Source organism: Paralichthys olivaceus, chromosome 23 (genome assembly GCF_024713975.1).
Source record: "Paralichthys olivaceus isolate ysfri-2021 chromosome 23, ASM2471397v2, whole genome shotgun sequence".
Lineage (NCBI taxonomy): Eukaryota > Metazoa > Chordata > Actinopteri > Pleuronectiformes > Paralichthyidae > Paralichthys > Paralichthys olivaceus.
In genome coordinates, this window is record NC_091115.1 from 14,415,983 (window position 1) to 14,443,933 (window position 27,951).

The 27,951-nt window shown below is 42.2% G+C and overlaps 1 protein-coding gene and 1 long non-coding RNA gene across 2 annotated transcripts; one reads left to right on the forward strand and one right to left on the reverse strand.

Moving 5' to 3' along the window:
* Nucleotides 1–23,179, reverse strand: LOC138406824 (uncharacterized). The gene is made up of 3 exons (XR_011240223.1): nt 22,996–23,179; nt 21,685–21,781; nt 1–370 (listed from the first exon to the last, which is right to left on the reverse strand). It is a non-coding gene; the product is annotated as an uncharacterized lncRNA (long non-coding RNA).
* On the forward strand, nt 14,331–26,383 carry e2f7 (E2F transcription factor 7). Its single transcript, XM_020099991.2, has 13 exons — nt 14,331–15,170; nt 15,680–15,784; nt 16,413–16,721; nt 17,210–17,369; nt 17,681–17,920; nt 18,740–18,895; nt 19,022–19,165; nt 19,321–19,473; nt 19,575–19,659; nt 21,534–21,876; nt 22,051–22,189; nt 23,627–24,012; nt 24,841–26,383. Exons 2-13 carry the CDS (start codon nt 15,689–15,691, stop codon nt 24,994–24,996), a joined length of 2,367 nt encoding a protein of 788 aa, XP_019955550.2. The 5' UTR covers nt 14,331–15,170; nt 15,680–15,688; the 3' UTR covers nt 24,997–26,383.
* The last annotated feature ends 1,568 nt before the right edge of the window (nt 26,384–27,951 follow it).

Here is a 27,951-nt window from a genome sequence, read left to right on the forward strand (position 1 = left end):
CTTGTTGATTTTATTTTATTTTTTCAAATGGCAACATATGATTTTATTTCAAAGTTGTGTACAGCACATTGATTTGCTCGACTCCTCCCCTCCTGCCTCCTTTCTGGATGAACGTTAACACCAGGTCAAAAAAGCCACTTGTCATCAGCCGACCTAGATTGCAAATCATGGGATCCCTTCTCAGACAGCCCAACGCCAAATAAACCCATCACTCTTGTGACCCAATGGGAGTGACTCTCAGGTGAGACCATCGACTCTAAGTAGCTGTTCCGCGCTGGCATGGCAGGAGTGCCACCTGATTGTCTGTGATTCCGGTATGACAGCATGCCACCAAAAACCATGACAGTCCTTTATGGCAGTACAGCAAGATCTATGCGAAAGACAAGGTTACAGGTGCAGAGCTGTGATATCACTCTTACATACAACTTAATTGATCTGATTACATGGTCATTACGGAGGTTTGACTGGTTTTGTTGCATCCATAAAGATTCATGAGTACATCTTATTCTGGCATTTAGGGAGCGGTCTCCTTCTGAAGTGTTGAGTGATTTTTCTTTGCATCCTGACAAGTGAAAGATCAGTTTACTTTCCTTTCTTTCTATTTTCCTTTCTCATCGTTCCTCAACCTCTTCCGCATCCCAGTCCTACATTTGGTTTCATGCTAAAGTTTTGGCTCATCCCTCTGTACCACCTGCAGTGTTTACCCTTGCTAGTGCAGTGCCCATTCTAAACCTGCCTGGTTGGAATTGGCTGTTTACTCGGCCTGTGTTAATGCTCTGGAGCTACTTCAGAATTATTCATAAAGTCTTAAATGAATACAAGTGAAGGAATATTTCTTCAGTCCCTTCTGGATAATGTGAGAATTAGAAATTATGTTTTTTTTTTAATTTTTACCATTGGATGTTTGTCTTTTCAGTAGATGTCTACATGTCCGACCTGGACACATCCATTTTACTGCAACATTTGGCAGAAGTCACTAAGCTCAGCCTCCTGCAGGCCTCCCACTCCCTCAATTAGCCAAACATTGCACATGTGAACCCCCTCAAGCAGCTGGCTGGCTGGCTGGGAGCCAAATTGCACCAGATTCCTTTCTCCTGTTGGTGGTGGAATTCAATCACTTCACATTGTTGATGAAATTGTGAGGTAGTATCATTTTCACTCAAACCGAGGGAGAAACCTCTCCTATATAAACAGGTTCCAAACTATTTGACAGTGATGATTCATATCATTGTTGTCTCAGAACACTAGCTCTTTGTTTCCTCAAGTTTTTTTTAATGTTCACGTAGGGAGGTGGATTTAGAAATCGAAAGCTGCATATTTTTCCGCATCACTGTGGAAAGCTGTTTTACTCGTCCCTTTTACACATGGGAGGAAAGTTGGGCCCCAACACTATAAAATGTACGTACAGGAACATCTGGGATAAAAGGAGAGTCCGAATTTCAGGAAAGGAACCCAAAGCCATTTTGTTTCATGCACTTCTCTGATTGAATGTCTGCATTTGCAATCTAATGTAATGGAGACTCAATTCAGTCTCGAGGTTTAGTGACTTTGAACTGCACCTTTCAGATAATTGGTTTCTTCCGTTTAGATTTGATACGAAACACATCCTGTCATTCTTCTCCTGCTTCTCATCTCTACAACTGAGAGCTCTGTTTTCCTTCTGTCTCTCTCCCTTGAACCTAAATAGCACAAGACATGACTACGTCCTTTTTTCTTTTGGTGAAGAGCCTCACATTTTATGAACTGCACAGCCGGTATGAATAAATTCATAGATCCTCCTGAAGACTGTCCTGCAATTTAAGGAGACCACAAGAAAGTACGCTGTGGAACTTCAGTGTATCCATAGACTGAATGAATGAATACATTTCCCTCCTGCTCTCTCTCTCTCCATGAAGCATGGAGTTAAATAGCTCTGAGACAGCCCCGGCCTAAGACTGATGGTTCAAGGTGGCAGACGCCTAAAGCATTGCTGAGCCCCAGAGGATAGTGCCGTCCTGGGAGGGGACAGAGACTGATGGAAGGGCCTATGTGACTTGAGGCTCAGCAAATATCCTCGGGGACATAACAAATACCTGCACACAGGCTGTTTGTCCATGTCCCACAAGTCTCCAGATGCTCTCTGATGTCAGAGGCCATCTATCACAGCAGCAAAGGTCTAACTGTGCCAGGAATCTAACTTATCCCTCACACAGCTTCTTTGTCAGCCACCTCTGTAACTCACACACCTACAGATTTACATTTCATCTTACCTGCCATCCATTTATTCTAAACACACTGAAGAAACATTTATTACCCACAAAATACTTTGGTTACACACAAATGAATCATGATCTTTCAAATTAAAGTTAGCAATTGTGGTAGCTAGTTCTAAACCTGCCTGCTTGTTTCCTTGGCCAGTGTTAATCGTCCTGAGCTATTTTAGCATTACTCCATTCAATAGTAAGTCCTCATCAAACAGTTCTGCAATACTGTCACTGTTGATTTTAGTCTTTGGTGCAGAGTAAAGTAAGAAAACGTTGTGCTCCTCCCACCTGGTTTAGAAGATGACTGAAGATTTTACAGTCAAGGTTTTTATAATATGAAACTTTTAGACAGGAGTGGCTGTGGCTCAGGAGTAAAGCAGGTCAGGAGGTATAGCGGGTTGTCTTCCAAAAAGTCGGCGGTTCAATCTTAGTCTCCCTCACCACACATGCTTAAGAATCCTTGGGCAAGATACTAAACCCTAAATTGCCCTGACAGACTGATGTGTAACAGAGAAAGTGCTGCACTTAGATGCACTGTGTTAATGTGTGTGTGAATGGCAAAACTGTACTTTAAAGAGCTTTGGGTGGTCAGCAAGACTAGACCAGTTGTAAATATGTGTGTGTGTCAAAAACCACCTCGAAACCAGCTCCATCCATGCACCACCTCAACTCTGTCAACTCTTCAACCATCCAATCAGAAACCTTCATCAGACATTCCATCCCTCATCACCACCATCAGAGTCTTGGCTCCAGGGGGCGAAAGTCTCCTTTATATCTAAAGCAACCAATTCATAGGAGCTGCTTCCATGGCGTTCTACTTCCCGCTGGGGTTTAAGCACCAACATCCACTGATATCTATTCGAATTTCATTCTAATTTACTCACATTCATTAGTTTCTCTATACATTTCTCCTAAATGATGTATTCATATGAAATAAATAAATCAGGAAATGTAAATAATCAGATTTCTGAATGGCACGGAAAATTGCTGCTGCCTGTGTGCGGATGTAGAGAGATTGGTGGTAAAGAATCAGGCTCTCTGTGAAAGGGTGTGTGTCGGCATATGAATGACAGTGTGATTGGCAAATGTCAACAAAGGTAAAACAAAAAGTTCCTCACAGCTTCTGAGCCACTTGTCACTAGGCTGCAACAACAAGGAAACAATGATTTCTCAGTTAACGTGGGAATGTTCTTCTTAGCTTTACATGCCTTTGCTCTCGGGGATCAAGTTGCAAGGAAACATTTCTCTTTCACGGCAGGAGAGTTATTAATTGAAGATTTCTACATGGAGTTTTTCATATTCCTCAACGCCTCCTTATTTAACTGGACATTGATGAAGAGAATTATTCAAGAAAGACCAGCTTAGAAATCTTTGTCTTAAAATTTCAATTTTTTGTACGTGATCAAAACCACTGATATAAAATTTATGAGTCCGACATAATGACATCGCTATAACAGGCAAATCAACAAAAAAAAAATTAACATATGTCAAAAAGGCAAAGGATGGTAAGCCTAAAAGTTGACTTTGGGAAAAGAAAACTTGGCGACTCATTGAGGGTGAGAGTATGTTTAAAGGATGCTCTCTCTTACTGTTGTCAGTTATAATACCACAAAGTGGTCTTGGTGAAAACGTCTCGATCAGAGAACAAGTGTGAACAGGAACAGAGGGAAACTGTTTTCCTTCAGTAAAAAGGTAAAGCCCTTGCAGAGGATGAAACAAAGAATAAATCCAATGATCTCACATGATGAAGCTGCACAGATTCTGTCTATCATTTACTAATAAATGACAGATTGTTATTCTGGGATTAAAGATTTAAAAGCATTAACAATTCTATTTAAACTATTACTATTTAAAAAAATCCAAGAATGTTAATCAGTTTCACACACACAGAGAGAGATTCAAGATGGATTCATGCTGCAATGATATTATATTTATATTTCACATGCCTATTGCATATGGAGCTTCACCAAGTTAAATTAAATACTGGTCATTATTTTGCTTTTGGCTCAGAAAAGAAAAAAAACCGTGTTTTACTGCACTTGAACATGTTGAGGATCGGTCACGCAGCTTTAATTTGCAACTTCATCATCATTATAGAGAGGCTTAAAAGACCTGTTTCAAAAAACACCTCTTGCTGAACTTGAGGTGAGTGTTTTGTTGTTTGTTACTGACATACCTCTGATGTTGCTCGACTGGTATTTCACAGAAGGAAGAAGTCGCAGACGAAAAATCATTTCATTGTTTCAGTAAAATCTCTCTCACTAGGGCGGGACTTCCCGACCGACTTGCGAGAAACGGCCCGCCAAGACACACGCACACACACGCACACACACACACCTTGTGCCTTCAGGTTATGACTGAATGCTCCCTGAATGCTTGAACCCTTCTCCAAAGTTTTTACAAGTTGATGACCTATGATGACAAGTTAAGCTGTTTGTTCACTGCACTATTTATTTCACACAGAGATATACATACATGTCTCCGTGCTCTGGTGAAACATAAAAACAACTGTCAATAATATACAGCTCAGCTTAATTACATGCTGAGTTCTTGAACCCATAGCCACAGCCTGGCAGACAGTCATAGGCCTGATCACCGGCGACGATGAGATGGCCTACAGCGAGGAGTCAGACCCTGACCTCTTGGTGCCAGGACAACTACCTCCATCTCAACATCAGCAAAACTAAGGAGCTGATCGTGGACTACAGGAAGAGACGGGGAGTTAAACACGCCCCCCTCTCCATCAACGGGACTATGGTAGAGAGAGTCAGCAGCTTCAGGTTCCTAGGGGTTCACGTCAGTGATGACCTGACCTGGAATGACCACACAGACTCCATCACAAAGACAGCGGCTCTTCTTCCTCCGCAGGCTGCGGAGGCTAAACATGGACCCCAGGATTCTCTGAAACTTTTACAGGTGAACCATTGAGAGTATCAGGACTGGCTGCATCACCACCTGCGAGGATTATTCTACATTAGATTTTTGCTAATAGTTTCCTTTCACCTAAATCTTACACACTGGACCTTTAAAAGCTGAGTGACTGCATTCCCTGTGGGTGGTAACTGACTGGAAGTTCAGTGTTTTTTTTTAACTTTGAACTTGGTAAAGGTCACATTTTTCAAATCGAACCAGAAAGAATGAGCCTCTGGACATTTCAACAAGGGCGTTTGACGCTGTGTAAACTGGTGTGACAGGTGCCATTGTTTCAAAGCTGTCGAGTCAGTGAGAACAGTGATTCACTTCCACAGTGAGGGCACGATCAAGCATTTTTGTTGTACTTTGTAATGCAGCTTTAGCCATTTTATATTTGTACTGTGTACACATCCTACAATATGTTGGTGTTCACTGAATCTAAGTGCAAGACTCAAGCCTTCACCGTACATCGAGCAGACATGAAAAGATATTTTGCAGCCCAAAGGGTGCTGGTGTCGTCTGTTGTTCAACAGAACCAATGTGCATGGGAATAAATCCCCAGTAAATATCCATCATATCAAAAATAAACTTTGTATTATTTACACAGTACTTGATTTGGAGTAATCCTGTAAGTAGTAAGAAGAATTGCTTCTAATCTGTTTCATCAACCAGTTCTTGGATGAGTTGGTGTGAACTTGCATCTCTGCAGCTGCTTCCTCATCAGCTCTGGTTTAACTGCTGCTTTAATTTACATTAGTTATCAGGCAGGAGCAAGGATTAAAGTTCAGCTGTGTTAAATGAAAGCTGTTAAGTCTAATAGCTGCAACACTGCTCCCTGGTGACTGTCAATGGTAGAGCAGTGTTGACATGATAATGAGCCACTCAACTACACTAGTTATTAATGGCTATGTTGAGTTCTACACATCAGAACATTCAATTAACATCTTCAGACTCTTTCACTGTAGCTACTGTGCTCATGTACACACGCATTTCAGAATCATGTATGTAGGACCTGACATACAAAGCACAACACTTCCACTGCCATCCACTGTGGACAGCCTGGCCAAAACCTTATCCTTAGCTATGAGCAATTCATGACTCTGACCACAAATTACAACAGAGCCTTAAAAGGAAAGTTCACCAAAAAAATGAAAATCCACTCATTATCTACTCAGTACTGTGCCGATGGAGGGGTGTGTGAAGTGTTTGAGTCCACAAAACACTTTCGGGGAAAAGAGGTTGAGGGGAAAACAATGTTACAGCTAAATCCAATACAATTGAATTAAATGGTGACCTCTTCAAACTTAAAATAACTGAGAAGAAACATAACATGCCTCCATACCGCTTCTGTGGTGTCATCCAAGTGTCCATAACCCCGACATTCAAATATTGACTTGTCATTTAAACAACACTGAAACTCAAAACGTGGAGCTCAGAAATTCTGTTTGGCCTCATTAGAACCCTTTGGTCCCCAAGAGGTCTACTGGTCCTGACAAGGTCAGTGCTTATGCTTGAAAAGATCATCAAGAGGTAACAATTACAAGAACATACACATACTGTAGAATCTCATTTTCAAAATAATATGCCATTAAATTTTTAAAGACGGTGAAGGGTCATAGTGGCCTGATGAGTATCTTGAGCCTTTCTTCCAACAACAGGAAGGAAGGACATCTTTGGCCTCTGAAGTCATTTATTAACCCAGAGATTACTTTTACTTTAAAAGACCAGCAGAGTCCACCCTCACCAGCATCACAATATAGATCCATTTCCATCAGGAGAACTCAGAACCCTGATGCTTCACGTTTTGAAGATTCAGTAAATTAGTCAACTAATTGGGTGAATAGAACTTTTTAAAGGCTGTCATCAAGTGCTATGACGAACAACACTAGAGGGCAGAATAGGTCACAATAGGTCAGAAATTGCAACTAGGATACAGTGGCAAAGAATTATTTAAGAATAAATGATTTTTGAATATGGTCAGATTTTCATTTATGTTACAATAAAGATATTTAAGCTAATACACAATATGAATTTAATTAGTTTTCATATTGAAGACATTATTTAAACCCTGTAAAAATGAATGAAAATGAATCAGGGTCAGGAGTTGGCAAATGTCAATGAAACCAGATTGAAGGTCTGGCTTGATCCAATTTTAAAAAGAAAAGTGCTGAAATATTTGTATGAGGAAACTATGACCTATGACCAAGAACAGTTGATTTGCATGTAGATGAGAAATGTTGAATTGATTTCAAAGAGTTCACACATTCACCTCCTCTGGAAAAACTGAGCATATCTGAAAGCAGCTAGAGGGACTATGCAGGAAGTAAGTCCATTCCTTATAAATCAAGTGAGCAAAGCATCCGGCGGACATTTTTGACTCTGATGTATAAAACAAATAGAAATAAAAAATGGAGGAAGGAGAAGACATGGAAAGCAAAAATGGAGGAATGAAGGGGAAAATGTATCCCAAATCTTTTTGTTTTAGTTTTTTTCCTTTACTCTCCCATTTGACAATTCATTCTGAGTTGCTTTTGACTTAGCTCTTCACCTGTGTGCACACCAATTCTACACTTATACACACAAATCTAATGTATTACTTCCTATCTTTTGCAGTGCTGTTGCACCCTATATTATATGAACTGTTTCCCCCTTGTGTTAATTCTGTGTGGTCAGCTATTGTAGTAGTTCTGTCTTGTTCATGTCACATTCACTAAATAAAAAAGGGGAAAAGTTATTTTGGGCAACAATAAAAAGTCCAGATCGGACATGTTTCATTTGGGGCGACAGTTACTGGAGCACACTCACTGAAGTATCTGATTTGAGGCAGAGCAGAGAGTGAAGTGAATGCTTTTATGTCATTTTACATCACACAAACAGTGAGAGAAGCAGATGACAGAGCCTGAATTTCCACCAGGATGTAAAAACATCAGGTACAAGACCTTGTTAAAAAAATCATCCTCTGAACATCTGAATATGTTCTTTCCCCAAAGACACACGTGCAAACCAGGAAACATAAAATAAATCCCCCTCAGCGGAGCCAGACCACACTGCAGCAGCTGCCGGTGTTTGGGATGCAACATGGAGACCCTGTTGAGTAAATGTGTTGAGAAGCTGGGGCCTGACTTCGGCATCCTGCAGGCTTCCAGCTCTCTCTCCATCACCGGCACATCACACACGAACCCTAACAAGCAGCTGGCTGACCAGCTTGACGCCAAAATTGCACCAAATTGTTTTCCTCTGATGTCGTTTGCTTGCCAGGTGAAATCGAATCACATCGCACCGCGGATGAGCGGATGCGGCGGCATCATTCCCGCTCAAATCATTTGATGGAGGACGCCTCTCGGATATAAACAAGTTTATTTCCCATCTAAGCTATTTATCTGTGATGATTCATGTGTGTGTAAATGTACCATCTCTCGGCCGTCCAGCCCACTCATGTTTTTCATTCAGACAAATGGATGTGAAAACGCATCTGGTGCCAATGTGGCCATAACTAACATTTGTGGCCTCCAGTGATTTGCAATGTGGGTGTGTTTATACGACTTTCTAAGAATCAGGGATGCATCGGGCCCATGAATATAAAAGCTCAATATTTTTATGCCTGGGATAGACATGCTGCTACCAAGAATATGCAGTCACATCTCCAAAAATAAATAACACTGAGGTTATTCCGCAATTTGAAGATGGAGGTTTCCATAGTTACATTGTGGTACTTAGAGTTTTATATGTTTTTCCCCCAACAACACAGGCTTATTGACAGACTTTTACTAAATTCATAATTATAGGTTTGTAAAGAGTGTAATTTATAGACAGCAGCAGCAACAGCATCTTATGAAATGATCTATTATTGAGCTTGTGCAGATGCCTCTTCATGCTTGATGGACCAAAATATTTGGAAAAAAGATTAAATTACACCCCCATTTTACCATCAGGGAGGAAAACTGAGTCAATTTCACAATGTGCTGCAGTGATACCGCAGGGACAATCACTCCACCACCCTTCAATCAATACTTATCTCCCTGTTTGTATAAAGTCTTTGTTTACCACTCACAATGAGCCTAATCTATAGATTTACATCTGGGGTTTGAGAGACAATTTCCATTTCATCGTCTTTTTTCAGATGTCTAAGTATGGTTTTAGGTGATGTAAGGTCCTGCATGGAAATTATGGTGGGGGGTGAGTTATAGGGACGCAGGATTGTCTGTGTTTGCTGAAAGAAGGGTGGGTTACTCTATTCTGGGGAGAGCAGAGCGGCTTCCAACCTTTTCATTTTCCCATATTTATATTTGTAGTCATTTCAGGGCTGACCTGAAAGCATAGAAGCTTCGATTGTTGCCATGGTTGCCAATCAGTTTTTTGTTTTTATCATTATTCCTTATCCATTACCACAGAAACCACAGTGAATCCCACAAGGGAACATTATTCTTCATTTAATGAACTTTGGACATTTTAACTCAGTTCATGTTTTGTGTGTGTGTGTCACATCTAAAATGAACAGCACAGACACATGGGGCAGTGACACCTGACAGACCTAGAAGCTTCTACAGCACTAAAAAAAGTCAAGCATAGACATTTGTCAAAAGGACCACCTCACAAAATGTGTCCAAATCACCTGAAAGCGTTTACTCACTTTGCAAATACTCAAATATTGTATGTTGGCAATTATAAAACGTCCAATTTTGACTCTATTAAATATCTACCGGTGGTTAGCTCACAGAACTGACACCTTAAAGAATAGGAATCTAAGCAGGCCTATTCATTTCCCTACCACAGTAAGTACAACCACTACTGACAAGTACCTACTATGCGTTATCGCTCCATGATTACATTTTTCATTTTTAACATCAACTAGTAAAAAGCTTGTCTATGATGCAAGATGAATTTAAATGATGCCCCAAAAAGCAGACTGTGTTGATAATTTAATTTTGTTAACTAACCAGTATATATAAGTTTATCGAATATATATAGTAAAGCTTGCCTTGACTGGTTGACCAGCTAAAAACCAAGTCAGCTCATCACTGCAAACAAGTTAACAAGATCAGAATATTTAAAGAAATTCCATGGAGGTACGAAAAAAACCTACATTTCCAAGGTGTTGTTTTTAATTACCGTAGAATCATAGTTGATTGAATCAGAGAAGAGACGAGACGCTTTCCTTCTGATTGAAATGTCTACACAACAACATTTCAAGGTGATTTCATCAAATATCCGCCAGCGAGTAATGGAAGACGACGTCAAAACATCATCAGAGGCTTCTCTGAGTTATTGATCTTCCGTCCGCTTCGTTAGAAAAAGCTTTGGAGGGTCAAGAAAGAGTATAAGGGGCGGCGGAGTCATGCTGTTGAGTCTGCCATTAATCAAGCGGAGACGCTCAGGGATCAAACATTCACGTCCATGACAGAAAACCTTTCAACAGATTGACTCACGTCATTAAACTTTCTGTTGGATGAACACAGCTTCAGGTAAGTGGAGAAAAAGTCTAAATAATTGGACGATGTTCACAGATACACATAGAGATGTGTGTGCTCACATTGCTGTTTTAGTCAAGCTTCAGCGGAGTTGTGTCATGAATATCAAATCCAGTCTCCTGCAGCAAGCATCCTTTCAAATGAGCATGTTATTCCTGACCTGTGGCCCTACTTTCTTTCAGTTCTCCCTATTGATCTGCCGCATTATGTTCCAGTAATGTCAGTAAACACTGAAGCAGCACTCATAGAACAGTGTTCCGTGTGGAAATTCATATTTGTCTTTTGTAAGACAATCAAAAGAGGCACTGGAGTCACAATTATAAATATACATCATCGTGACCCATGACCCTGGAATCACATCATGTGGTTACTGATGCTCTGTGGGGCAGAGTTGTGCTTCCTGTTGTTTGCCATCATCCGAGGTCAACTCTGACCCATGATATTTAACTAATTCAGTTGCTATGGTGACTGCATATAGTATACACAATAATCTAAAATCACAGTAGTGTAGAAACCTCTGTTACACACGTCAAACATATAGATAAATGATACTTTCTGAACCTGCAGTAACTGATTTGTAGTAACATCCTCTTAATTGTAATTTGACTTCTGTTACATGTGCTGCAATAATGAATAGGAAACTGTTTTTAAATCACTCTCGTGTCCACTGGGAAGAGCAGGCCCCTTCTGTATAACATCAAATAGTTAATATTAGCTCAATCTCAAACAACATTAAAATTCTGGTTACACTGGTAAAGATAATTCAAGTCTTCATTGTAATAATATCACACTAACACAGGCAGAAGCTTGTTTATTCCTTCCTATATTATCAAATTAAGCTATTCTCCACTCTACTCCCTTGGCCTGAAGAGGTGCACCACACCCAATGCTCAAAATACCCGATACTCCGTTCAGAGATCTACAGCCAACGCATGCCATAAGAAAACAACACTCAGAGCATTGTTTGACAGATTGGTATCTTAGGACTCAGTCAGTGTCCTATCAGAGGTGAGCAGTAAACAAAGCTTTGTAATGACATTCAAATGTTAGAGACCAGTGAAAGCAGCAAAGGGGGCGGAGGGTGTCACTTTTGACTGTTAGGACCCAAGCAGCTTCAGCTGACTCCCTCACAACCTGACAAGTCGCAACGTGCCCGGGTTTATACACACACACACACACACACACACACACACGTCGGTTTAATTTATATTGGGCCAAATCACAGCAGAAATCATCTCAGGGCACTTTTCATATGGAGCAGCTCTGGGCTTCAAGCACACACACACAGCCCTGCAGTCCTAAGGCAAACACACAACAAATTACACAACTGCTGCAGAGACACAGTCAAGTGACATGCAGTGATTATGTGACCTCTAAAAGTCAAGCAACATAATTATAGCTGTTTTTTGTTTCATTAAGGACCAGTCATCTGTTCAGTTTGTTTTCATATTGACAGCAAATAAGCATATTCACACAAGGAACTATGGTTTTAATGGGGGAAATGATGATTATAACAAAAGCAAAGAAGGTAGATTTGCACACAACACTGATTGGTTGCTGGTAAGAGAGCGGGGGGAGGGTGGAGTCCATCTGTCGGGGAGGCACAGGGGACACTCCAGGTGTGGGTCTAGCGACTGGTTACCAGCCCAGCAAGCTGAATCCAGTGAGGCCCTATATACTAAATACTAGTAATCCTTACTTACACAATCTTGCATTTTGACAATAATCAAAGGTAAATAAACTTTTAAAAGGTTATTCCTTTTGTCTCTTTCTATAATGTGGGAAATGTTGGGCAGCAGTGGCTCTGTATTTCACATTTACATCACAAAACTACTCACTAACATCATGATGTCACTTACATCATGGTGGAGAAATGCTCACACAGAAACAGTATTGTGAGTGATGTGTATTCTGAGTGGTGAGCTGTGATTGTGTGAGACAGCAGTGTGTGCTCAAAGGAAATTATTCAGCACTCTTAAATAATGTAAATATGTCACATTTTGCAGAAGCAGGCTGTTCTTAGTAGTCAAAGGCAACTCTTGAAAAAATAAGTTCAAAAAGTTATGGGTAAACATTAGTTGTTTCTTATCCAAGTTCAACTAGCTGCATCTTTCTGTCTATACTGGTAAAGCCTGGACATGGGGAATAGGGTGATAGAGATCTCCTCTTATCATTGGTTGTGTAGTTTGTTCTCACTATTGGAGGATGTGTTGTTTCTATTTGATGAAACTTGCTGAAGCAACCTCTAGCACAGGGGTTCTCAAAGTAGGGTCCTTGGGGGGAGAGAGGTCCCTGGGAAAATATTATATTTACCATAATTTCATCAATAACTCTACATCAGTACAAAGTATGATTACTTTGGTCCTGAATTTCATACGCTTCCTGTCCTAAAATATCCAAAAGCAGGATTTCATGCCCTGCACTGCTGCCATGTGATTGTTTGATTGGATAACTGCATGAAGGAGCAGGTGGGTAGATGTTGAGAACTGAGAGCTTAACTCTGGATGACAAACAGATATTTTATTTATTTATTTGTTTGATTTGGCCTCTTAAATTTCCACATGTGGGTAGTTTTGGGCCACAGTTAGACTGAAACAAATGTAATTTAAGTGACTAATGGGCCAAAGGCTGTCAGAGAAGCAAAGCAAACAGATTCGATTTAACAGTGAGGGTTTAATAAACTGTAAACATGAATCTCTCTGCTCCTCTCTGCTATAATAATTTAACGACTCATGCAGAGTGATCACCAGCTATTAACATAACCCTAAAGCAACGTGCTCACAAGTGATGTCACTGTTTTGTTGGATTTGATGCTCGGATTAACGTGTGATGTCCAAATGACAATTACAACACATTTGTACAACCGAGGCAAATATAGTCTTTGCACTGAATAACACAAAAAATTTCACTTGCTGTTCTCACGGAGAGACAGGAGACTTAATGTAAGTGGTCATTGGTTCAAATATTGCAGCCAGAGCTGTTTTCAGGGACCTGACCTGGGCTTTTTTCATTTGTAATGAAAGAAGAGGAAAGAAAAAAATTAATGAAATGGAACCTATGGCAGCTTCAGTTGTCATAAAAACTCAAAAGGTTTTTAGTTTGTCCAGTTTGGACAACTGTAAAAAAAACATGGCGGGTCTGTAGAGACGACCCCCATGTAAATATGAAGTATTTAAATTGAAAGGGCCTTTCTAGGGGAAAGAAAACAACTAATACGATTTAGATGAAACACACTGGTGAAAACATCACTAGGGTTATTTTACCTACAATTTCTGCCAATAGATCCTCTTCACCTCAATCTTACACACTGGACCTCAACAAGACATTTGTACTGTATTGTTTTATTTGCACTAGTTGTATTGGTATTTTTAGTTACTCTTATTTTCTGACACTATTGCATGGTGAGTTGCTTGAGGTGCCTGGGATTGAAGATTTTCATTGCCAACATGTACGCTGTATCTGTTGTGCAGATGACAAAACCTTTGAAGTGTTTTTTGATAATTAAAAGTCAATCTAGTGAAGAAGAGAATCTGGACTGAATCACAGATTTCCTGTACTTCCTATTATATAACTATAAATACTTTTGACATAACATTTGGCGGCAGATTTGGGGGCCAGTCCTGAGGCTCTCTGTTTACATCCAGGGCGGGTCTCCCTCCCTCCGTCCCTCCCTCCCTCCCTCCACTTTCTCACTCCCACCGCAACTTTTCCCGCTGAGGACCAGGTGATATTAGCGCCACTGCTGTTGTCACCCCCCTCTTCCTCCCAGGGGCCTCCAGCCACAGAGCTAACTCTGCATTATACTGGAGACAAAGCCGTGGTGATTGAATTCAAGGTAGATTTCTATTCACAGAGATGATGCAAGGTGTCTCAGTGGGACAGGAAGCAGGGGACAGACATGGGCTCGGAAAGTTACACACATCGTCTATAAGGAAGAAGCAGTCACTCGTTTGAATAAATCTAGGCAACATAGGTATTCTTTAAGCTGTGTCAAGGTAGTCTGTACTTGAAAGTTAATACAGAAGTTTGCATTAATTGTAAATACTAAAAGTAGGTAGTGCAATCTCTGAGTTGAGTGCGATAAGAAATGTAAAACCCGTTTCTGATCCTGCTCCGGGAATTATCCGCAGAGTGAGACCTCTGTCTCCTCCTCCACTCTTTGTTTCCCCCGGAATCCTGCACGGAGCGCGCCTGTTGCCCCGCCAACACCACGACGGGGCGTGGTAATCTGGTAAAAACCGAGACGCGCACCCCAGCGCGACGACGCTGACTGGCTGGAGCCAAAGGACGCCGCCCACCGCCCGGGCGCTGATTGGCTGGAGCGGGCCAGAGGCCGGAGAGCGCCAGAAAACAAGCTTGAGCGGGTGATGCTGTCTCCTGAGGACAGATCAGAGTGTCCCCTCCGCAAGACAGCACCGTGCAGGACCTGAGACACGGAGGACTACCCGATTATTTCCCAGAGGCTATGTCAGTGTGGAGGAACTGACGAGCGTGTGACACGGAGCCAGGACAGGAACATTTCATCCATTCAGCAGAGAACAGTGAGGTATGGGTCTGTCCCTCCAGCGGTTTCCTGTCTGATCCAACACTGATGTGCTGCTCAGCAGAGACTGGTCCCGTTAGCAGCTAATTCAAGTCTCAACTGTGAACCCACCGCTGTATGTGTATCCAGCGAGTTAAAGATGGGCAGCCTGTCATGTAAACAGCTCTGACGCTACGACGTGTTACTAACCTATGTATTAATGTCTTGTAGCGACACCCTCACTAATGTGTCTGCCACATCTGCTGCAGTGTCATGGCTGACGTTGTGTTAGCACTGAACCAAACTGTGAGGTAGTTGTTAGCTTAGTTCCACTTGCTAGCTGGCTATGGGCTAGTTAGCCGATGTTCTTTGCGCCAAATCCAGCTGCCCACTCCTCTTTGAGTTTTCTGTCCAGACTGAAACTTCCTCAACCCCCCCCCCCCCCCAATCCTCCCCCGCCAGAACGACTAGTCCTCTGATCCGTCTTCGACCTCTGACACATCCTCACTGTTTTCTTTATGGTGGATCTACAGGTTTCCCTCATGGAAGTTGAATGCCTCGCACTGAGAGACCTCACGAGTCCAAGGAAAAGTGTGACTGTGGTGACAGAGGAGGATGGAGACCGGGCCGAACAAAAGGTAACAGAGGTGGATCACTGCTCGATCCCCAGGTCCGTGTGGTCTGATCGCTGTAGCTGGTTGCCAGGGTTGATATCATGCGAATGAGGGCGAGCTGCAGAGTCAGACTGGAAAGAGGGAAAAGATCAATGTAGTGTGAAGGCATCCCAAGAGAGACGGGGGGGGGGGGGGGGGGGGGGGGGGGGGTTGTCTTCAAATACGAATTCACCAGTGTGCCTGCAGTAGTTTTTACTTCCCCAAATAAAAAGATTCAACATAAAATGGTGCTTTGTAATGTTACTTGAGCTCCATAATCATTTTACTTATGAAACTTAAATAATGTGCTTCATCAGAATAACATTTGTGAGACCCGTGCTAAACCAGATGCTCAATATACCTCATTTTGATGGAGGCAACAGGCTGGACGTCGGATATCCCCCTCGTTAAATGAGATTACATCTTTATTCTAATAAAATTACAACTTTCTTCTTGTAATATAACGATTTTATTCTCATAATATTAAGCAGCTATATAACGCAGCTCCAAAGGAGACTATCAGAGGACATTTACGGTTAAAACATGGTGTGAATGACCTCGAATTTGAATGTGGTGAGTTTGTCTTTTAACCACACATCTGTCCCCATCACAGGAAAACATCTGCACAGAGAGGAGGAGAGCCACTCCGCTGAAATCGTCAGAGTCAGCCGTCCCTCCTCTGCTGACGAACAGAAAAGGTGCAGCCGCTGACCTGGCACACATCACACCCATCAAGCACGCCACCGCGGCCGAGCCCTGGACCCCCACGGCCAATCTTAAGATGCTGATCAGCGCGGCGAGTCCGGACATTAGGGACCGAGAGATGAAGAAGGTGCTGTTTAGGCCCATAGAGAACGAGAAGGAGAAGCCTGCAAGTCCAGATACCGTGATGGAGGACACAGAGGTGGAAGACTCTTGTCAAGTATGTGAAATGAGGAATTTTGGCATTTGCCAAAGAGGAGAAATTCAATTGATCACGGTTATTGTTTCTCAAATGAAGCCAGAATTTCCACAATTGAAAGTGTAAACACCTTTTTCCCCTTACTTACATTTTATTAGCAGCTGAACACTCAAGGTGGAGTTCTCCAAAGTATAATTTAAATTTCTCAGTTATGACAGATTAAGTAATTTTGTATACAAGCAGCAGATGGAGCCTAAATCACCCCGAGTTTTTGTGATACACTTTAATCCGACACGTGAACATTTTTCCAGTTTTAATATCTTTCCAGGGATTTCAAGAATTGATTCTGTGAAAAATGAGCCCTCGGAGGCATGTTGCAGGAAATCAATTTAAGATGTGTGTTATCGTACTGAAACAGGATAATGGGGATGCACAAAGCGTAACCAAAACCTCTTTACCCAATGTTAGGATATCGTCCTCAATATTTACCTATGTATGTTTCTGTTCAGTTTGAAGCTGTGGATGAAGAGGATGAGGCAGAGAAAAAGCCCAGCAGGAAGCAGAAGAGTCTGGGTCTGCTGTGCCAAAAGTTCCTGGCCCTCTACCCCGATTATCCGCCACCTAACAGCCCCATCTGGATCTCACTGGACGAGGTGGCGACCAGATTGGGTAAGAGCCAGCAACAAAACAAAAGATTGTGTTGATGGGGGAGATGGATGGCTGCTTCTTCCTGTGCTGTTTGTGAACACTAATGGGGGCTAGATGGTAATGGAGGCATCTAATGTCCATTTCATGAGCCTTATAAAGCTTTTATGTTATTGGATTTAGGTGCAGTTGCTATGGTGATCCCTTTGATTCAAATGCACATCACTATTTAAATAAAGAATACAGCTTTCATTCATTTTAAATTGCAATACTGACTATTCAGTGAGGTTATTCAAAGATAATTAAGCTAATTTTTCCCTTCTTGCACTTGTCAGGAGTGGGAAGGCGGCGTATTTATGACATCGTCAATGTGCTGGAGTCTCTGACAATCGTCGGCCGTATAGCCAAAAACAGCTACACCTGGTATGGGCGTCAGCAGCTGGAGGCCACGCTGGAGGAGCTGCAGCGGAGGGGCCGGCAGCAGGGCTACCACCTCCAGATGGAGCTGGCTGCAGAGGCCAGGGAGGCCGGGCCTGGACGCGAGGATGACGGAGGGGAAGGAGACGTTGGCAACGGTAATGGACAGACCTATAAAACTTAACATTTAACATTTATTGACAAAGGTAGTTTGTGAAGGTAGCTCCTGGTGACTGGATTTGATTGTTGTTACATTTACGCATTTATACTCTCATAATTAATTAGTTATAATTATTTCACTCAGAATGTGAACACCCAAAACATGAAAGATGCACCTCCTGTACACGCTCACATTAACATACCTGCTATAATTGAGGTTGATGTATTTCTTATGAAAACAAAGCATACCTCAAGATAATGGCGCACCTCCGGTGAGTATTGCATAGTTGCTGATATTCAGTTTTAGCTGGCGACATTTAACACAAGCTCATTACAGCCTCTAACCTTTAGAAGAGGCTGCGCTGTAAACCATTTAATAACGCCACAAAACATCCAATACTTTTATTGTAGAAATTGTAATCAAGGCCATAATTTCAGGCCTAATCACACAACCAATAGAGCTTTGGTGAGTCAGATAGTGATGTTTCATGTTTATATTCCTGTAGTTGTAATTACTGCCACACTTCATTGCCTGCGAGTTAACATAATACACATGCATTTGAATTTCATAGCTTAAAAAATGGGCAAAGTTGCACCACAAGTGAGCAAATGCTGACACAAGCACGAAGTCTGCTTTCTTTCAAATTTCGTCATGTCGATGTTTTGTTTATGTATATAATAAAATATAAAAAGTCTATTACTGGAACGACTTAGTTTTACATGGTGAATTAATGTTAATCTCATTACTGATGTTCATATTTCTGTTTGATAACTCACATGTTGGTCTCGCATACTGAAAGTACCCGTGTCGTTTGCAGCCAGTGGCAACAGGAAGGACAAGTCTCTGCGGATCATGAGCCAGAAGTTTGTCATGCTGTTCCTGGTGTCTAAAACTCAGACTGTTACTCTGGACGCAGCAGCAAAGATCCTGATTGAGGATAGTCAAGACTCTTCGAGTCACAGCAAATACAAAAGTAAGAAATCCAACAAAAACCAAACGTGCTGTGATCAGAAAGCTGAAATGTGACGAATAAGATGGTTTGTGTGTCCTGTTACAGAAATCCATCTGTTGTATTAACTAAACCTCTATGTATCTTTAGCTAAGGTGCGGCGACTGTATGACATCGCCAATGTCTTGACCAGCCTGGGCCTCATAAAGAAGCTGCACGTGCGTGAGGATAAAGACAGGAAACCGGCCTTCAAGTGGCTCGGCCAGGTTGAATTCAACAACTCTGGAAGTGCCGGTAAGAATCACACAAGTCACATTCTGATATCCACGCCCAACTATGGAATTTCTAAAATGTGATGACTCATTCAGAGACCTCTAAAATCACATCCCCGACGTTTGTCGTTATTGCTGTCATGCTAACTCAGACCCCTCATACTTTCAACTTGGCAGCAGTCACTCCTGCCTCCACACAGCCAATGGCACGCCAGGACCCCAGAGGAGCCAAGATGGCACGTCACGCCTCCTTCAACATCACACCAACATCTGTGGCAGTTAAACGGCTGGTCAAGTCGTCCCCAAGCAGCCCACGACCAGAGCTGACGGGTAAGAGACGCTGAATCTTACAGTATTGGATCACGTCTGTTTGCTACTTAAATCAGAAAAGTAATTTAGAGTTTTTTCCTGTTTGATTCCTCACAACTCAGGTCTGCCAAATCAGCCTGTGGATTATTCCAGGAAGACTGCCGGCCCCAACGCAGTTTATCGACTGCAGTTTGGAAACAGCTCTGAGTGAGTTAGCAAACACACACACACCCTTGCACCTCTATCTTGACACTCATTGACAGAATGCATTCCTTAGACCCTTATTTATTCCCAAGCCCCTTACCTTCACAAATAAATGTCTTAACCCATAAAGAGCATATTGAAAGTTGTTCAGTAAGTAAAGACCATCCAAAATGTCCTCACTCTGTACGGTCTAGACTCGCATGTCTACAAGAACATACACAAAGTTGCGTCTCCACGACTACAGAGGACATAACTTACCAACCTAACCGTGAAAAACATGTCACCTTAAAATTGAATAATTTACATAATGAGGACTTGCCTTTTGTCCCCATCAGGAAGACAAGTCCCCAGAATGTGACTGTGTAAACAGATTTCCCACACACACACACACAGGTCTGTAATGGCCCTGGCCTTCTCTTGGTTTAGATTTATCGCACACCTCAGATTTACTGCCAAAGAATTTACAGCACACAGTATTTCTAACCTTTGTCAGGATAGACACGGTGCAGTAGCCGTTTAAAGAAACGGTTCGTCTCAAAATGTATCCGCTGTCCGAGCGAGGCTACGCAATTACTCTCAAATGGATAAACTCGGTTTCCATTTTCACATCAGGCATTAAAAGCTATTGACTATGTTTGAGTTATAAGAAATCTCAGTCTCTCATACATAACACAACACACTCCGTGTGTTTGCATTGGCTGATGAGCTCAGCTTTAGGCTACACGTAACGGGAGCTGGCTGCTGTGGATATGAATAGTTATGGCCTCGTGAATGTATATGTTGGCTTCTTCAGACACAGTAGTTCACCACAGCCGCCCCAAGGCTGTGAATGCGTAAGTGTTTTTGGAGGGGGAGGGAAATAATAAGACATGCAAGTGAGTGTTGAAAGAGGATATTTTACACACAAGGCTGGGTCAAAATCCACCAGGGGCAGTGGCGGCCTACGGGAGAGTTAGAAATCTGCACATCAGCAAGAGATCACAGGGGCTTCTATGTCCAACTCTACCACCGGGAACTGTGCAAGGCTTCAGGAACCATTGCAGGAAAGTAGCCTGTGATTGTACTGGAGGAAGCAGCGACTACATCCACACAAATGCGTTTTTGGTTTTAAAAGGCAAAAGACTGAAATGATCTCAATCCACTGGAGTACTTCATAGCAGAAATGATCTGTGCACATACTAATAATACTAATACACTTGGATTTGTCCTGTTCAAGAGTCACAGCGGTTTTATTTTCTGCAAACCTCCATTCACACAACATGGAAGCACTGGATCCCACTGGTATCACTTACAAAGAGTTGTCTTGAGTATATGCCAAAGAGAATTAACCAGTGACAGAGAGGGGATATGAGAAGTAAGAGAAACTGTTTTTTTAAAATGGCAGTTGGAGAAAAAAGCAGAAAAACTACACACAAATAATGTACTCTGGAACATTTTCAGTCTCCTTTAAATCCATTCATGACGTGTATTTGACAGACACATGACTCCTGTTTCCCCCGACTGTGGAAACTCTTACTCTGTCATTTAGCTGTTGGTTGTTAAGCTGATTTTCCTCATCTCCCAGTTCAGATGATGTGGAAAGAGAAACAGGACTGAATGAAAGACATTTTTTTTGTTTCCTCTAAGCTCCGCCCCTAAGTTTAATTCCATTGATTGCATTGTTCATTGAACTACTGGTGTCCAGTATTTATTTGGAGGCAACACGAGCCAGAGCTGAGCCTGAACCACTGCTGTCTTTACTGAATATAATATTAATTTCATCTTCATTCACTTTGCATTCTGATTGGATGGTGACGCCTGTATTGCTCAATCAGGTCAAATTATATCCAAACAAATCTTCAACATCTTTTTTTGTTGTTTTCCTAATTTCTCTTCAGTATCCGTCCCAGTGCGGCGCTGCAGCCTCACACCCACAGCAGCAGCAGCCATCCACCTCCGTCCTCCGCCCAGTCCACCCTGCTGACGCCTCCCCCCCCGCCCGAGTACCTCTTCACCCCCTCCACCTCCTCTCCCCACTGCTTAGCCTACCTGCCCAGCCTGTCGCAGCCGTCGGTGGTGATGCTGTATGGGCCGTTAGACAAGTCTCACCCGATGCCCGAAGGTCAGAGGTCACCCGTGTCGGCGTCTGAGGAGGGGAGGAAGAGGAGGAGGGAAGAAAGCGAGGAGGAGGAGGCAGTGGTGAAAAAGAAGGGAATGTCTGGGTTAGAGGAATGTGACAAGGTGAGGTGATACTTGCTGTGTAGTGGTTCCCTTGTCTTTACTCCAGTGTCTCTTTTACCACTTTAACAACACGATTATTTTGGTTCAGTGCAGTAATATGATTAAACGGCGTTAATAAATTCCGTTATGCAGATTTAGATGTCTATTAAAAGTCTGTGTCATGTTTCCTTCCAGGCGGGAGCTGAACCTCAGAGGGAAGCAGAGGAGTGTTTCACCAGAACTTCTGCGACAGGCCCCGGCAGAGCGTTCGATGAAAGCAGCAGCAGTGAGCCCGCCCAGCCGTCACACTACCTCTACGTACCCAACAATGCAGGTATATACTGATTTATGAGAACCCTAATAATCTTTGAGGAAGGGGTGGAGTCTGCCCTCCGTAAAATGAACCTTGACTAAATCAGGGAAATACAATTATGTGCTATTTGTACATAGATGAACAAAAACTTGAGGGAGTGGTTGGAGTTCTTGTGCTGTGGAGATTCTATTGAAGCTGAATCAATGTATAAGAATAAATGTGGTAAACAGGTTTCTATGGTCATGACGTTCTAGCAATGAGGATTATTACGATTGAAAATAGAAACAAGTTAAACTGCCAAATCATTTTTAAGTAACTCTGTCATTAAATATACAACTTGGGTTTTGAGTTTGGAATAATTTCCTTAGAACTGACAATGTTTTCAGTAATGAGGAAAAAATAACTTAACTGTTTTTAAAGGATTAGACCGTATTAACTGAAAATGTCTGTTGCATTTAAAGAAATCAAAGTTTCTAAGTCGAATCATCTTAAAATGGTTACTGACTGTTTAGCTTTTGATAGCTGGTCTCAACCGTGGGCCCAAGAATGATCCATAAGTGTTCTCTCTATTTTTTAAGAAACAGTGGAAACTTCATGCCTATAAAAATTGTTGTCGACCTGCTCATGGGCTGCACCCGTCTGATCTGACGTGTTTTACAAAGTAACTGGGCTTCGTTTTAAATCTGAAGTCAAACATTAACACAGTAACATGTGCTTTGGAAACATGGGATGGTTTTTGGAATTTAAAGACGTTACATTCACTTGGCTGCTAAAATCAACATGTTATCAGCTACAATAAAATATATATTATTATTATCGAGACTCACCAACTGCCATTGTACTTGACTCAGGACATGTTGAAGTTCTATAGAGTGGTCTTCAGCTGGAGTTATCTCTCAGTGTCTAGTGAATGAAGTAAATCCTCTCTTGCATGACCTCAGAGGAGAACAAAGGATCCACTTCACAGGAGACACAGTGAATCAAGACACCTGTGTGCCGAGGGTGCGCTTGATTTCCATCACCCTGTCTCGTTGTAGGTCATGTGACATCTATCACATGACAGGATTGAATCACCATGTCAGTCCCCCCCATGAAACCATATTTTAGATATAGATTTCATGGTTTTCACTACATCTGGATTTTTATTTGGATGTGCATCAATAAAAAAAAATCAGTATCAGTCCCCTAAACATTGTTTTCATCAAGATCCATGAATTATTCTCTGAGAAATCAAGGAAGGAGGAAACGTTGAAAAACACCCAATCTCATAATATAAAGTGAAATAAAATGTCTATATCTGCAAATTGTTAAATTTAAAGGTTTCCTTCTTTGCCCCACTCCTTCACAAAATGAAATGTGAACCAGTTAAGTAGTTTTAGTTTCATCCTTCCAACAAATGCAATTGAAAACATAACCTCCTTAAACCTTTTTCCCCACATTCTCCTCTTCTGTCTCCAGGTCTGAACAGCCTCAACTTCTTCCTCTCTGCGGGCCAGTCCCCGACCAGTCTAGCACTTCCTCCCGGCGGTGTTCCCACCCTGGCGCTGCCCTACGTCCTGGTGCCCTCCGCCGCCCTCTCCCACTACCCTCTGGTTGCCGGCGGGCTACAACAGCAAGGCTCGGACAGCCGCGCCAAACTCAGCTTCAGCCTGCCCGCAGTGATGTCACCGGCCCACTTTACAGTAGGGGCGGCGCCTTACAGCCTGGCGGCGGTGGCGCCTGACGTGAGCTGGTCGCCGGTTCCATCGCCGTCCACTCCGGAACAAAGCAAGCAGTACGGGTCAGCTCCACATTCGCCACAGGGACCCAGACAGACTGTGAGCATCAGCACACCAGAACCACTGGTAAGAGTTTCAGTCCGTTGACAACCCCAAATGAATACATCTAAAAATCTTCACATCCAAACCGGTCTGAGCTCGGAAAACATTCATTTAGACGTAATTCTCCTTCACATTGATTCATGAGCTTTCTGGTATAACACAGTGTGTCGTGAGCATCTGTTTTGTGGAAGGTTTCCCCTCATTTACTCATTTAGAAAGCTTTTTGTGAGGCAGAGGTTTGGGCTGATTCATCTCAGAGTCTTTAAATATGGTTTAATGTTCCCGTCTACACAAAGAACCCAACAAAGCTCTGCTGGCATCGCTCTCATTGATCGGTGGTGTTTGGACGACCAGCCGAGGCACTGGATGGCGAATTAATGCAGCGTAAATAATAAACGATCGTCTGAGTCAACGGCCGTGCTGTAATTTGGATCGAGTGACACCTTCATGAAAACAGGGAGAAGCAGAGTCTGGTGCTAGTTACTGAGCGGAGTTCTCTCATTGGTTTCTTGTAAAATTGCACCATAGAGATGAAATAATTACTTTACTACAGATGATAGACAGAAAAGTGGTTTTGATCATTTTCAGAATTCTTTTACAGACACAATAAATCCGTACAGAGCTTTTTAAGGTGATCCTTGAGAGTTCTTGAAGGCACCACTAAATACATAAATGAAAACACGTCACGTCTCCTTCCACTCCATGGCAATAATGTAGCTTTAACATAAAACCAGGAAATAGTCTAAATTGTTTTCATATCCTCATGAGATTAAACAAACCTGCAGATCTGCAGGAACCAGCAACATTTAATAGGATGTTCTCAAAAACGTGCATCTCTCCCTCCATCCTCAGACTCCACATACTCCAAAGGACGCCACAGCATCTGCTTCCAAGGCCTTCTTCCAGACGCCGGGGACCCTGGGAAGTGTAGTCAGCGCTGTTCCTGCTGCACGAAAAAGAGGCTCAGCGCAGAGGAGGCTGGACGTCGGCCACCCTCCGACTAGTTAAAGCTCATGAGGTGGCTCAGATACTATTGTGTCATCCAGGTACTGAAGCCGGTGGTGCTGTTTTTAGTTGATTTATAAATGAATTAAGAGTTTCCTTCTGAAGTGTAAGAATATCATTTTTTAGCAAAATACTGTTTGTTGAGGCCTAAAAGAGTCCGACATATTTTAACGACTACATTTTTACCAAACTCTTCCACTATTGGTCGTTAAACGCTTCAAACGTGTCCCTCGGTTCTGGTCCTGATGTTGGAAACTTGATTTCAGTGAACAAGTGAAGCAGTATTACCAATGTAACAGTGCCCTCCTGTGGTGGGAGTCAGCCACTGCTGTATTTTGTATTGACAGTTCTCCCTCTCAGATGTGATCAAATCAAAAAAAAAAAAGCCCCCGTCACTTGTGTATTATAGCCCAATTGCTATTTATAATTTAGCTAATATATGTCTATTACAGGGACTGTAATGGAACCATAACTGTTTTTGTAGCACTAAATCTTTGGATGAATGTACGTGTCATTCTTGAAGCGATCGTCTTTAGACAATCCTCTCTTAGTTCAGTTCCGACATTACTGTGAGGAGAGAATCACTAAAGCCTTAACTGTTTACAGCCAGAGAGACTGTGTTCACGGACAGTTCTCCCACGTCCTGACGCACAGGGAATGCATTGATCTACTCATCAGGAAGTTAAACGTTGCTGGTGCTGAGGATTTACAACCATAGTGCTCTATGGTTCAACACCAAACCCTTTAGCTGTGTTACTAAAGGACTGTGACATGGGACGATGCTCTCAGGTACTTGAATACTTGTTTTACTAGAAGTAGCTTCTTGAGAGATATCAGAGTACTGTAAAGATTTTTTGTATCCATTATTTATCCAGGGAAAGTACACAGAGCTTTGGCCGTCTTTTTATTTTCAATATTCACATGGTCAAACACATTTTGGAAGATCTCCAGTACCACCACAGTCTGCTGTCGGCTGGGGGCGTTGGGGTTTAAGTGCCTTGCTTAAAGGCACTTCGCTGAGAGAAGGGTTTTCAGGGATTTGTGTCGACAATCCTCTGGTAACAGATCAACTAACTCGCCTCTGGACAGCCCAGCCAAAACAATATGTGAATGAAAAATGGAGCTTTTGAGCTGAGCTCCACCACAGTGCGCGCAGAGAATCCGCTCTGCATTAACGTACAGTTACATGTCCATGATTATTTCTCTTTTATTCAGTGTCATGTCATAATTTCACAGTGCAGAACATGAACTGCTGCTTTATTGTTTTGAGAATAATGAGAATTGCACTGCTAGTTTGAATAGGTTCTGTCTAACTTCACTGCGGCTCTGTGTGGTTTAACCGCTTCTCTTCTGTTTCTCACTTCACACAAATAAAAAGAAACGATGCCGACTAGCTGTCTGATGCGTGCTCTTTCATTCGACGGACGCGTGGCGGCGTTTTTGAAGGCGTGTTGTGGAAGCAGTTCCATTGAGATTTACACTTTGAGGGGGAGAAAGACAAACACGTTGGATGAGGGATCCATATGTCGTTGTTTACAGATGGCTACCCATAACAGAGCGGCCCAGCAGATGGAGGCCAGTCATGCTAATGTGGTGAGGTGACATTCTTCATCTGTAACAGTTCATATTGCTGCAAACTGCTCTGCATTAAACACTCCGACATTAGATGAGACCGATGATGAAGCATTATAATGCATATTGTCACAAACAATGATTCACCGCTCACATGTCACAAGTGACACATGCAGTAAAGTCCTGTAATCTGAGGTCAGGCTCTTATTTAAAGTGAATGAAAATTCCATTTAGGGAATGACACATTCATCAAGTGTGATCTCTGGGTCAGGTCAGGCTAATTGAGTCACTTTAAAAAACACACACGGCATCTGTCAGAGGACATAAACATTTAATCAAGGCTGTTATATCTGCACTAAAATGGAGCTGAGGGAGCTGCCAGTCGATGTGTTGGGCCACGGCGAGGCATCTATAACACTAAATCCTCAGCAGATGGGACAATTAACTTTATAGAGACACACGGTTTCGCCAAGTATCTGCTGCCGTGACCAAAAGCCACTTAGGTGATGGATGCTGCTATCGCTCTGCTGAGGAGAGAGGCTTTTTAAAAACAGCACATTGAAATATATATTCAGTATAATGTCAGATGTCCAAAACGGCACCGAAAGTTGTATGATGCAAAATCCAGCTGACAAACAAACAGGTTGGTGAAACATGACCTCCATGGCCGAGGTGATAATAAAAAGAAACCATCACTTGGTGATTTGATGATGGTGGTGAAGGGGGCTGTCCAACATTTTTCTGAAATACAGTCTGAGCGTTTTTCAATCAACGTACTTTTACTTTATAGAGTATTCTGTAAATCAATAAATCAATATCACTAGTTAATACAATATACTTTTTTATCAATAGCGATCAATATAACGCCAACTAGTCATCTTACAAGGGTAACCTTTAATTAAAGGTTAGTAACGATCAGAGTGCTGTCAGAGCTGCTTCACTGAGGGGAGACTTGTAGCGAGGCCGTGACAAAGGTCACAACCAAGGTTTCATAACCAGCACAGTGTGTGTGATGCTGAAGCTGTTTGCACCAAGAACAAGGTTTGGATTATTATCATGCTGAAGATATTATTATTATCAGTCAACTCTGTTGTTCTTATATTATATAAAACCAACTGTAGACCTTTGTGTGGCAACTTGGCAAAGACAGCGGTTATTGCACTGTGTGTCCAGAAGAGGGCGGATGAACTGCAGGTTTGGACAGACAGACAGATAGATAGACAGAGAAATAAGATAGATAGATAGATAGATAGATATGCAGTGTGGACAGCAGGGAACTTAACACTCGTTATAATTACTTCCTATAAAGATTCAATATTTATTATGATCTGTCTCATTTCTCTGCCACTGACTATACATGTGTTACCATGGTGATCTGAGTGTATT

What these genes read in the sequence shown, in the direction of transcription:
- e2f7 (XM_020099991.2), top strand. Translation starts at nt 15,689, where the DNA reads ATGGAAGTTGAATGCCTCGCACTGAGAGACCTCACGAGTCCAAGGAAA. An exon ending in CCCACGACCAGAGCTGACGG is followed by an intron (nt 19,474 to 19,574) that starts GTAAGAGACGCT and finishes CTCACAACTCAG; the next exon opens with GTCTGCCAAATCAGCCTGTG. An exon ending in CAGTTTGGAAACAGCTCTGA is followed by an intron (nt 19,660 to 21,533) that starts GTGAGTTAGCAA and finishes ATTTCTCTTCAG; the next exon opens with TATCCGTCCCAGTGCGGCGC.